Source organism: Archocentrus centrarchus, chromosome 10 (genome assembly GCF_007364275.1).
Source record: "Archocentrus centrarchus isolate MPI-CPG fArcCen1 chromosome 10, fArcCen1, whole genome shotgun sequence".
NCBI lineage: Eukaryota > Metazoa > Chordata > Actinopteri > Cichliformes > Cichlidae > Archocentrus > Archocentrus centrarchus.
This window is the reverse complement of record NC_044355.1, coordinates 15,591,374-15,604,211: the sequence shown is the minus strand read 5'-3', so window position 1 is coordinate 15,604,211 and position 12,838 is coordinate 15,591,374. Positions and strand designations below refer to the sequence as shown.

The following is a 12,838-nucleotide window of genomic DNA, read 5'->3' as shown; positions in this document are numbered from 1 at the left end:
TGTTTAAACACGGGCACCACTCAAGTCATCTTTAAACGAGGGATCATAAAATGAGTTTACGTTTCTCTCTCTGAAGGAATGTAAATTTAAATACAATCCAAATGAATGAAAGCAATTTCAAGGACCTGTAGTATTAAAACTGAATTAAAAAAAAAACAACTTTAAAATGTTTTCAAGACATGAGGCCTGAGGGCTGAACTTAATGTGTGCTTTATTTTTTGTAAAATATTTGCATTTATTTATGGGAAACATAATATTAAAATGAACTGGAGAGGTGCTGGCATTGCAGAGAAGACTGCAATAAATGCCACAAAATGTCTGTGTCCCATTTAGGGAAATGGGAGCAAAGGAGAAAAAGAAAAGCTATTATTACAATCAATAGAAATTTCCTTGTAAAGAAAATGGGCCCTCAAAGGGTTTCAGAAAATTATGTGAAAAAGCAAAGAGAAGGAATGGGTGGGAAAAGGGAAAAAGAGGTGAGCTATTTTAGGGAAATACATAGGTCGTGAAATCTAGACTGTGTCACAAACCCACATTTTCAAGGCAAACCACATACCTACAGGGAAAACACTCAGAGTGTTTTACTGTGTGTATGTGTCTGGACAGTCGCAAAAGCACCTAAAAGTGAGAGGAAGGAGAGATTAGGGGTGAGTAATGTTAAAAGCAGGCATCTGGTGGCCTCAAGTGCTCCTTCCATATCTGCTTGTTCGGGTGCTCTTTTCATTTCCAGGTTATGCCCAGGGCCTTCAGGAGCGAGAGGAAGATAAAAGCTGAGCGATATGACAGTGGAGCCGCATATGCGGGGTTACTCTGTGTGGAACAAGACGGTGTCACCCATAGGGGTTGTCAGAGTCAGCCATAAACATGAGGTAGTGAGCAGCAAGACTGGAGTCTGGTCAGGGAGAAATAAAGGGTAAGTAATATGAAAACACCGGCTCAAGGGCGGGTGCTATCCATCAGGATAATGTCCTTCATTCTCCAGTCGGGTGCAGAGAAAAGAGGCAAGGATGCAATGAGGAACTGCCATTTTATCTGACCACAAATGACTGTAGCATACACAGTCCAGTGGGAACCTTCAGTTTGTACAGGACCTTTGCACGAGCTGTCACATGGCTAGGAGAGAGAAAACAAAGCCTGTGAGTGAAAAACAGTACCTTGACCACCACTGTCTCCTCGTGATGTTGTCACTTTGTTCAGTAAGGTGTGCAGAAAATCATTCTCTGCAACTACCCTGGAGCCAAACACACAAACACGAAGAGAACATGAATATTCACAGAATTACAGTATTTCTACCTTAATTTTAGGGGTAATAGATTTTCAAAACTCTAGGTAGAGTAGAGTAAAGGTAGAGTGAAAAAAAAAAAAAAAACAGGACATACGGGAAAAAGGGGATAAAAAACTGCTTCTCTTCATCGCATTCAATCTTCCCTTTGATGATTTCACTAATGTCCATCACTGCCAAGAAGAGAAAACAAATGTGTCTGTGATCACAAAATCAAAAAAAAAGTACTAGTCAGTAATCTGTAATGAGGAGGCGCAACAGCAAAACAAGTACCACATTAGAAAAACTGTCCTCCTCATTGCTCCCTGTGAGGTTATATGAGGATATAAACAACTTAAAAAAAAAAACAGTGAGATTCTTAGAAGCCAAAAGGGCAGAAAAAAGGTACTTGCCGGTCACCATAAACATTTTAGCTTTGTCTACACAAAAGATAGCTCCCAGGTGTAAATATGTTCAATAATACCTGCAACAATACGAGCAGCAGCTAAGAAATGAAACAAAACAATGCTGACCTTTAGGGAACACAAGTAAAAATGATTGAAGCACCTACCAAAAGTCATTACTGATGGCAAAACTGGTGGAATTAGGTACTGGAATGAGACATGTTAGCCTTTTCTGCTGTGAATCATATGAAAGCTTTGGGATAAAGGAGGTTTTCTGTAAACAAGCAGTTTTTGTTGACCCTCAGCATTAATCAAAAAGACACACTCTGTCACCTTGAAGTCACCAGCATGCTTATAAAGCATCTATAATACCAATTTTTTTTCAAAAGGTTTTAACCCTGCATTTTTTTTTGAAATTCACGCACTTGTAGTCTTCTTCTTGCATTCAAATTAGCGCATTAGCGTGTTTCCAGACATGTTAATTATTATTAATTATATCTGCTGTGGGAGAGTGTGTAATAATTTGGTGTGATGTGTGTGCACCAGAGCTAACAAAACTGTGACATAAACATTGCTCCAGAGGTGATAGTTGTAAATACTGAAAATGAAGGTCAGGAAGATATTTTTGACATTGCTTGTCCAACTAGAGCTAGAAATTTAGCAAAACTTTGGATGAAGACCATTGCATCCTCTCTCTATGATTTACCTGCCACACCAAAAGGCCTCCTCAGGCCTTGAGTAAACTTCTTGTTGGTTGCTTCTTTCAGGTCCATCCTGCCTACTCTCACAATCTGACAGATCAAATAAATCTTCTCCCTGGTCAGGTCCTTGTTTCCCAAGTCCTGTTGAACAAAGACAAAGAAACTGTGAATGAAAGAAATACAGAGATTGGGAATGTGGAAATAAAAAAAAAAAAGCAGTCTTCTGAAAGGCAGTGGGTCATTATTTCATTGCAATGTAGCATCTTCAGAGCTAAGAACAGCATGACAGTGCCCTCCTGTGGTCACTTACTGTAAAGACAACCTTTAGGTTGTTGAGCATGTCAATCTCTTTAGGAAAACCTTTGCTGCCCCAGCGTACCAAGTAGTTCTCGCTGTACAAAGGAGGATAAAGCATTAAAAATTATTATTTCTTTACATTACTGTTACATTTTAACACAACCCCATATAGATTATCTCATTGCTCATAGCTGAATTTCCCGGCACTCTACTTGCCAAAATGAAACATTGTACACAGCAGCCACGTTTAACAGTGTAAACAGTTTTGTGCTGCTACATTCAATTATTTCAGGGAGACTTTTGTTCAATTTTTTGATCGCCTGGCAGCCACTTGGAACCACTAATTTTACCCTGTGTAGCTGCAGAAGCAGGAGACACTGTCAGAGGGGTGGATAGAAAAGCAGACACCAAGAAAAACACACATATACAATTAATGAGTAAAGTAAGGTTTAAAAAAAAAAAGAAGAAGAAAGGAAAAACTCAAAACCTTTCCAAAATACTCCTGTCACTGAACCCTACTCTCTGGAATGTTTTTCAGGGAGATGTGGACAAACATATCTCCCTGATAAAGTATAAAAATGATTAGCAAAGAAAATCATAAATTATTTAAGCAAGCACAGATGAGACAGAAGAGACATCAGACATCACGGTCAATGGCAAGAAAATAAGAGATATTAGCTGTGGATACTATATATATTAGAAGAATAAGATGACTGAGTTGAGTTTATCTTAATACTTTCAGCTTCAGTGGCTGAGACATAGATATACCCAGTATGACAGTGAGTGACAGGGCTTAACGTCAGCACTGTCAGGCACCACACAGTGCTGCCAGTCAGTATGTGCTGCCCTATAATTTGTAGTTTCTGTATATTTATTTTTGGCACACCATTGTTCCAATTTAACAGGGCTTAGCCATAGAAGAGAGACGAAAGAGAGGTATACCGGCACAAGGAAAAATAGAAAAGGGATTACAGTTCATACATGTTTTATACAGCTGAGGGATGGAGGTAAGGTAAAAAAAATAAAAATAATAATAAAACTAAACAAACTAGGGGTGTAGCAGGATATGCAGAGCAAGAACTTTTTCAGCATGAGCTATGATCTTAATTTATAAATGAAAACCATAAGAAAAAATGCACGTCAATATAAGCTGCACCAATTTTACCTTATTATTTTATCAGACTGTCTCAGTCTCTGTGATGTAACACAAAATGATTTCATATGAAGGAAATGGCAAAATGAATGAGACACACGAGAGCTCTAGAATAACAATATCCTCACAATGTGAAGCCTAATCTTGCATATAAATCTGAAACTTCAAATCTGCCTGATGAGAATAGATATCTAAAACACCTTTAGTGACTAAGGTAAGGAAAGACAATGACACCTGATGATGGTTTGCTTGATGGGATCATAGAGGGACATGAAGAGCTCCGAGTCCTCTCCAATGCGACAGACAAAGTTCCTCACAAAGACGTAGAGGCTGTGGGTGGGGGAGGACTGGATCCGTGCTGAGATCCCGCTGTGGTCTGTCTGGATGTTGGACTGCAGGAGAGGAAATTAATCTTAGGAGATAACGACTGATGAGGATTTAACAGGATAAAATTCCAACCAAAAGTATGCATTTTGGCAAGGGTCTGATAAATGTGTTTGGCTGCTGTAATGTTTTATAATTAGTGGTTACTTATTCTAAAATGTACCAGCTGCAGCTGCAGATTGTGGGTTTGTACGGGAAATGGAAATCACTAAGTAAGAAAATCATCAGAAATACATTCTCTCAATGAATTGAATCTGTGTTGAAATGAAAAATTGTCTGGATGGAGTTGAAGTGAAGTTAAGCCAATTTGTAAGGAAGTGAATTCTTAATTAGGCCTAGCTGGCAGACATGACTGGGGAGTAAAATGTATTATTTATGGCTTTTTCATCAGGTTAAAGTTTTATTTTACTACTGAAAACAAATGAAAACAAAAACTAAACCAAGTGACAAAATATTAATTCCACTCATGTATCAGGGTAACGTTCACATTTACTTATATTACCCTATGAAGGCTAGAAGGTACTCAAGAAAAAATCCCGGGTTGTTGCTGACAAGCTGCAAACCACAGCACTGTCAAAGTTGCCAAATAAAATGTGACTGTGACATCACATCCACTCTGAGAACAACATTTTCTATATGGCCCTCTCCTTCCTACAGTCTCTTATATACCTGCTCCTCTTTGATGCGGTCATTGATCTTGACTGTGGCCTCCTCATGGGCCCGAAATAGACTGATGACGTTAGCTCGCTCTGGGTCCAAGATGTTCCCGTCATCATCTCGAACAACCTGGTCCAATTCGAGGATCCTGGTGTGGGGAGTAATAGAGGGAAGATTGATGGAAGGTGAACAAGGATGCAGGAAGAGCAACATAGGAACACAGCAAGGGGTGTGGAGCAGAATGCAAAGGAGAAGATCGGAAGTATACAAAGGAGATCAAAGTAAAATGATCAGTTATGCAGTTTTGTCTGACAAAAATATGGTTGGCTGATTAAGCTTTAAATGATGAGAAAGTATAACTATGTCTAAATATTAATGCAGACATACTTGTTGCCATAGTCGATCTTGGAAGTAACTTTCTGCTTGAGCTCCTTGAATTCATCACTAGGCAGGGTGCCAGACAGGAGCTGAGAACGCCACTCCATCAGTTCCCACATCAGCCTCTGGACCTGCTTGACGCGGGCCTCCTTATTGGCCTGGAGGAGTAAATAAATGATGTTAGATTCAAACACACATGCGCGCACACACACAGGAATACAGAACGTGGTTCACTGTTTAATTCATACCACAAATAGCTGCTTCCATATGCTTCCCCACTCCCTCAGTGTGGTGGTCACCTCCTTCACCAAGGGCATCTCTGCAGACATCACCACTTCCTCATCTCTGCTGTCAAATAAATAATGGAAAATGGAACAAATTAAAAAAAAACTTTTACAGACAGATAAAGAGGAAAGGTTTTTTTGTTTGTTTTAAATTTCACTTACCCTCGTTTTTCAATTATGACATCCTTAAGATGAACAATACTGGCTGGAAACACTCCCTGGAATATATGTGGAGGAGATGAATAAAAAGAAAAAAAACTGATGATATTTTGAGACATTCTTATCCACAAGAACTAGAAAAGTAGGTCTTACACTTGAATAAACCTGGTTGATCGGTTAAATGTGTTTTTCTGTTAATTTTTCTGTTACTGTACATTTTCAGTGATATTATTTCTGTGGGCTCTTACCCATTGTGCTTTGTTCCTAGTCAAGTAGCCTCTGTACCACCCTGAAAGACAAAGCAGCATCTTACCATCAGACTATAACCCAGACAGGAAATCAGGATAGTGTACACTCGCTTATTGGAAGTAACAGCGATGTAATATTTATACTCAGCAGTCACAAATATCTAACTGGCCGACAACTCATGGCAGCAACTCAATGCATTTGGGCATGCCGACATGAAGTTCAAACTGAGTTCTTTCTCGGCACAGTCTTGGCACCTTAGTATTGTTTACAGCCTACCTGAGTATTGCTGCTGTTGAGTAATGGCTGTTTCCAGCAGGATAATGCACCACAACGCTAAAATCATCTCGCTGTACATAAATGGCCTTCATAGTGACCAAATCTCAGTCCAACAGATTCCCATCATAGATGTGTAATCTGCAGCAGCTGTGTGATGCTATCAGTATTGACCAAAATCTCTGAGGAATGTTTCTAACTGCTTATTGAATATGTGACAGGAAGAATTAAGGTAGTTCTGAAAATCCAACTCAGTACTAGAAAGGTGTACCTAAAAAAGTGGCCGTTGAGTGTATATTATTGCATTTTAGATATCATGTATTTGGGGTTTTTTATATATATATATATATATTAACTCGGTGAAATACTCCTTAAAACATAAGAGAAATAAACAGATACACGTTTAACTTACGAAAAGGACTCTCAAAAAATGCAACATTTACAATAACGTAAATGTACATGTAACAGAACAATTTTCTGTTTTCTGTTCTTTCTCAACAAGAACAACAAGCTTTTAGGATAATAAACGGTAGGTTAAAACACGCAGCATTTAAAATAATTTGACAGTCTTACCTTCACTGATCTCCTGGATGTGGACCGTGTCGCCCACCTCCAGGGAAAGATGCTTCTCATTTTGGCCAACAAAGTTCCACTTAACTAAAAACAACAAAAACAAAAACAAAATATATATAAATAAGGTTCTTGTTACAAATGTAAAGAAAATAAAAACTAACTTGAACACAAACACTAACTGCGCAGAGGTAAGCCTTTTAGTACACAAAGTAAGCTAGCCTGGTTAGTGACATTAGAAGGCTAACGAAAAAAAACAAGCAGCAGTGAAACAAAATGACAAATAGCGTCTAAGTAGCTTAGGGTAAATATAAATGCATAACCTAAATAAATTAGCTTATCCAGATGCTGACTGTGCAATACCTGAGTAAACAGACAATGGAACAGGTTGGGTAGCAATGTTTCTGTCCTTCTCTCTCTCTTTTTTTTTTTTTAACAGCTTCTCAGGCTTATATAAAAGCATTTCATTAGGTTTTGGGCTGTCGGTTATCAGGCAATCTGAAGCAGCTCAGGCTCTTTGTTTCTGCTTCATGTTTCTTCTTGAATGAATGTATCAGTCTATATGATCAGATTTAGGAAACATTAAATGAGTAGAAGCAACAGTGAGTAGCAACACGTGTTGCAGCCAAAGAGCAGTTGCAAGACGGACCAAAAGTGTGCAGGCCACTGGCAGCAGCGACCGCAGGCTTACACTCCCCCTGGATATCATTTGTCTGTGTGTGCACTAGCTGAGAGGTTTGCTCTCCTCCATTTGAGCTTAGAAATGGTTTGCCCTCAACAAGAACTGCAGCTACAAAATGACTAGTAAATAAAGCTGTGGCTGTGCAAAAAAAAAAAAATTGCAGCATACTGTTTTTAGACCAATACTGATAGAAAAGGAAAATGGAAGTCTATTTGTGTGCAGTTCAACATAATTTTTCTTTTTTCTTTTGTATCAGCTTTTTATACTCTATTCAAACTTGGTACTTCCTTCTTCCTCCACTTCCTGTGTTGTAGTCTTACACAGACCAGGAAGATATTCATACCAGATACAATAGATAAACAATACTTCTTTGCGTAATTATGTTAGAAAGTGCTTTAAAATAACTTTCCAATAATCTACACTCACTTGCAGGATAAGTCTTGAGCTATAAGCTTTTGATCTACTGGGGTTAAAAAAAAACTACACAGTCTATCTTTTTACAAGTAGGTTAAATGATAAATCAATGCAATGGCTGCAGCAGGTCAGTGAACCTCAGTTAATAAAGTCTGTATTAGAAGTCAGAAATCTGTGTCTTTGCCAAGTGTGTGCCTGCATTGCATATCTAATGGAAACACACACTGATTAGCTCCGCCTTACTAAACCCACATACATAACAGATTAACTACACACTGTATTTGCACAAGCTATGATTTGCTCCCAGCCAAAATCTGTCTTTCTCTCAAAAATGAACATTTTTTTAAGAACTGTTTATCTTCTCGCTTCTATATTTATGTGCTGCATACTGTGTAATTTGTATAGATTGCCTACTTGCAGCTGCTTATTTCTCCATCAGATGGAAGTTTTGCGTATGATTTTATCCCTCGCAAACCACTGCATGAACCACTTCATCAGTGCAACTAAACTATAATTAGCTTAGCTGCATTGAGGTTAAATGATGAATATGATCTCAGTTCTTTGGAGAAATTAAAGCTGATGTCTACCTCCTAAAGCTCTTTGAGGCCTTTGGCACCTGCTTACATCCCGTCAAGCAGGAAGTGATGGGAATCGAATTTTTCTGTCTCTTATTCGTTGGCTGGATAGTTTAACATCATAGCGTAACATACAGACACCATAAAAACTCTAGGTGCCTGCACAGAGGAAGACACACACACAAACAAGCACACAAACAAGCACATGCGTGACTTACCTACACCATACCGCTCTCTTGTGGTTCTCATCCAAGGAGCCATGATTGTGTGTGATCCTTTATCTACTTTCTACTTTTGTCTTTGTAAATCTCCTAGTTTGTCTCCCCACCTTAACTTCTCATTTCTGCATTTTTTTTAACGTTAAATGAAAGCGACAAGCCCATCCCCCTTTGCTGCTCTTCCCCTTCTGTCTCTTCTCTCTTCCTGCCTTCAGGCGGTTAAGAGGAAGTGGCTGAGTACAACAAGGTGGAGTCCTATAGCACCCGCGGTCTTTTGCAGTGTGTGTGGTGTCTCTATTTTCCTCATTTAGACTCATAATGTGTCTTCATAATTCAGCATGAAGTATCAGTAACATATGATGACAGTTATAGAAGCATTAAAGTACAGATGATGTCTAAGTGCCCAGCTGGGCCTGTACGTGCCCATTTTTGTTACAAATTAAGCAAATGATCTCTTTTCATATCTGGAAACCACATTGTCTCTGCTTTCTCACAGTAGCATCTTGCTGTCGAACCATGGATGACTTAAACCATTAGTCTGACAGCTTATTCTGCCATTTTGCACATAACATACCCTGGCCTTTCCCTTTGTCCATCACCATTTGAGCTTGTGAAATCACATGTAGCAGAAGGCAAAGCATCAGAGGATAGAGCTTGATGTTGTGTTTTGCTATGGATAATTTGAGCTCCCTCTCCTCTCTGTACAACCAGAAAGATAAAAGTGGAAAAATTTCTCTAAGAATCTGAATGGATGGGCACACACTACAACACTAATACTGAACTAACTGAACTATTTTTCTGTTGCATTTCACACATTTTAAAAAATAATTCTATATGACCACATCAAATGATGCACATTAGCCAAGGCTAATGTAATGTGCATCAAAAATACGTGTTAAAAATCTACCTTGGTGTTTTTGCATGAGATATCAAATGTTTTTCATTTAAGCATTATGAGTTTTGCCGCTCATTAAAATTGATCTGAAGAGACTAAAACATGCGTATCATAACCCAGAAGCTACATCATCGAGCTCTGTCTGGCCAGCTGTCCAATCCTCATTAACGGTTAATTTAATATGCATGTGTATATAGTGAAAAGGAGCTACTGATCACATCCCAGCAAGATGAAGAAAAATGATTTGACTTTGACAGTTACAAAAAACATTTCTAATTATTGCAACTTTAGTTGAAAGAGACATAAAGGACTGTATATATAGAAACTGCAGCAATTTTGTCTCTTTAATTGGCAGGAATATTTCTGCAGCTCTATACAGTTTCTGTTAACTGAAATGACACTAATAGAACCAGAGAGAGCGAGATGTAAAGTGAAGCAGATGTTAGCTGGGTCCTGAATTGCAGGTTTCAAGTATTAAACTCATATTCCAGTTGTAGATTTTGAAGAAAACACTCCTAAAATAAACATGTATTTACTCCTAGCCTCCCACAGATTATGTTGCCTTGGTAACCATTAGTTTTCCATTCTGATACCATCCTTTACACAGCAATTGGCAACAAGCATTCATAATTGATGAGACCTTTTTTAATATTATTGATTGCTCTCTTGACATTAATTATAACCTACACTCTTACAATAGTAAATAGTAACATTTCAGAAACCAGAGGGTAGTAATTAATACCCAGTTTGCTGAATCTTTATGAACTTCATCATTAGCAGGACAGTCCCAAAGCATGCAAGTCAATTTTTTAAAAAAAAGTACTCTCTAAATCTAAACTCACTTCTACAAACTGTTTTAACTGTTAAATGATTATTCCTGTAGCTTGTTTTCTGTTATTGTCCCCGTTAAGGGAAATATGGATAACTCAAGAATGAGTTTGCGCTTAACTCCTTCACGTGACAAAATAACCAAATACTCTATGTGAGTATTATTTTTTTGCACAGCGAATGTAGAACTCAAAATATAAAAGGCCTCTTGGCAGGTTGGCGCTCAACCAATAAGGCTTTGGCTGTCAAGTTTTGACAGCATCATTGGTTGAGGCTGTCAAAACCAGACAGACACATCACAAACTGATCTATCATCATCATATCACTGTTATTGTGGGTGATGTGCTTTAGTTTTACAATAATGGTGATTTTGAAGTTTTACACACACCACACATTAAAATTAGCTACCTCTAAAATGATGCTTGAAAATTGAACAGTGTTTTTTATTTATAATTACCATAGTGGGGACAGACATAAAGGGCATTTGATCATTTCAGGAGTGATAGACAGTACGTATAATGAATACTCTATATGAAAGGTACTGTTGCTTGGTTTACAAAGTTCTGTTAAGAAGCTTCAAGCTGAGAGTTTTTAGAACTTTCATTAAACTATTGCAATCTGATGTTTGCTGATTGGTTGGGAGAAATCCATGTAGTTCTACAACCACACAGAGAGGCACTAGGAGGCCAATGTTGTGTCTGTTGAAGTTACCATATACACTCCTGATCAGAATCTTAAGACCAGTTAAAAAATTGCAAGAATTTGCATTTTGCACTATTGGATCTTAAGAAGGTTCTAAGTAGAGTTTCACAATGCTAAAAGAAGAAATCGGTGCAAGAGACAAAAACTTTTGAGCAGGGAATTTTTTGAAAACTGCATTTACACTCAAACATGAGTTTTTTCAGCTGATCAAAAGTTTAAGACTATAGCCTTTAAAAGCTAAAAGCTGTGCAAAAATTTAGATTCCATGTCATTTTCTGTCAAGTCTTTACACTGTCAAGACCTCCTGATGGCAAAAGCAAAAAAGCTCAGTGACTTTAAACATGGTAGGATTGTTGAGCTGCATAAGCAAGGCCTCTCACAACGTGCCATCGCTGCTGAGGTTGGATGCAGTAAGACAGTCATTTTGCATTTCTTAAATGATCCTGAGGGTTATGGAACAAAAAAGTCAAGTGGCAGACCCAAAAAAATTTCACCAGCGCTGAGCCGCAGGATCCGATTGGCGGGACGATCCTCTACCCAAATTGAGGCCATTACTGGTGCTGACTGCAGCCCAATAACCATCAGACAGCATCTGCAAGGGAAGGGCTTCAGAAACAAAAAGTGTCTTCAAAGGCCACGTCTCCTTCAATGCCACAAAACTGCCTGTTAGGACTTTGCAAGGGTGCACCAAACATGGGACACTGAAAGATGGAAGAAAGTTGTCTTCTCTGATGAGAAAAAATTTAACCTTGATGGTCCTGATGGCTTCCAACGTTACTGGCATGACAAGGAGATCCCACCTGAGATGTTTTCTACACGGCACAGTGGGGGGGGGGGGGGGGGGCATCATGATTTGGGGTGCGTTTTCCTTCAATGGGACAATGAAGCTTCAGGGTGTGCAGGGGGTCAAACAGCAGCTGGTTATGTGGAGATGTTACAGCGGGCATCCCTCATGACTGAGGGCCCTCATCTGTGTGGTAATGACTGGGTTTTTCAACAGGACAATGCTGCAGTTCACAACGCCCACCTGACAAAGGACTTCTTGCAGGAGAATAACATCACTCTTTTGGACCATCCTGCACTTTCCCCTGATCTAAATCCGATTGAGAACATTTGGGGATGGATGGAAAGGGAAGTTTACAAAAATGGACATCAGTTCCAGACAGTGGATACCCTTCATGAAGCCATCTTCAACACTTGGAACAACATTCCCACTAGCCTCCTGGAAACACTGGCATCAAGCATGCCTAAACGATTGTTTGAAGTGATCAACAAAAATGGTGGAGCTACTCATTACTGAGTCCTTTTTTTGACACTTTGATTTCTGTTTTGGGGGGTTTTTTTGAGCTATTATCTTAAACTTTTGATTTCAAGATAATAGCTGGTAATAGCTTTGAGTGTAAATGCAGTTTTCAATAAATTCCCTGCTCAAAAGTTTTTGTCTCTTGCGCTGATTTCTTCTTTTAGAATTGTGAAGCTCTACTGTTCTGTGGGACATTCGCTAACTGACTGAGTTCAGCTGTAGAGGTGGCCACTGAGGGGCATCGATTAGAATGCACAGTCCAGAGCTTTGTCACTGAAGATTTATTGTGGGATTGATGGAATGATACAACAGGATAATATCGCTATGAGTGTGTGGGTATGTGTGTGGTTCTGAAAGAAACAGAAATATAAACATAACTAGCCATGGACTGATAAGTTCTCATCACCACAATACATAAGCTCACACATGCAGCTTAGCTTGTAGTGTAGGA

At 38.8% G+C, this 12,838-nt stretch overlaps 1 protein-coding gene across 1 annotated transcript in view; it reads right to left on the bottom strand.

Annotated features, from left to right (window-relative positions):
• Positions 1-8,816, bottom strand: part of dock2 (dedicator of cytokinesis 2) — a 97,441-nt gene extending 88,625 nt beyond the window's left edge. The window contains 12 exon segments of the mRNA XM_030739738.1: positions 1,155-1,231; positions 1,380-1,455; positions 2,372-2,507; positions 2,677-2,758; positions 4,051-4,208; positions 4,870-5,005; positions 5,245-5,393; positions 5,484-5,580; positions 5,682-5,737; positions 5,927-5,967; positions 6,774-6,857; positions 8,660-8,816. Coding sequence (XP_030595598.1) covers positions 1,155-1,231; positions 1,380-1,455; positions 2,372-2,507; positions 2,677-2,758; positions 4,051-4,208; positions 4,870-5,005; positions 5,245-5,393; positions 5,484-5,580; positions 5,682-5,737; positions 5,927-5,967; positions 6,774-6,857; positions 8,660-8,702 — 1,135 coding nt within the window. The 5' untranslated portion in view covers positions 8,703-8,816.
• Positions 8,817-12,838: the final 4,022 nt, after the last annotated feature.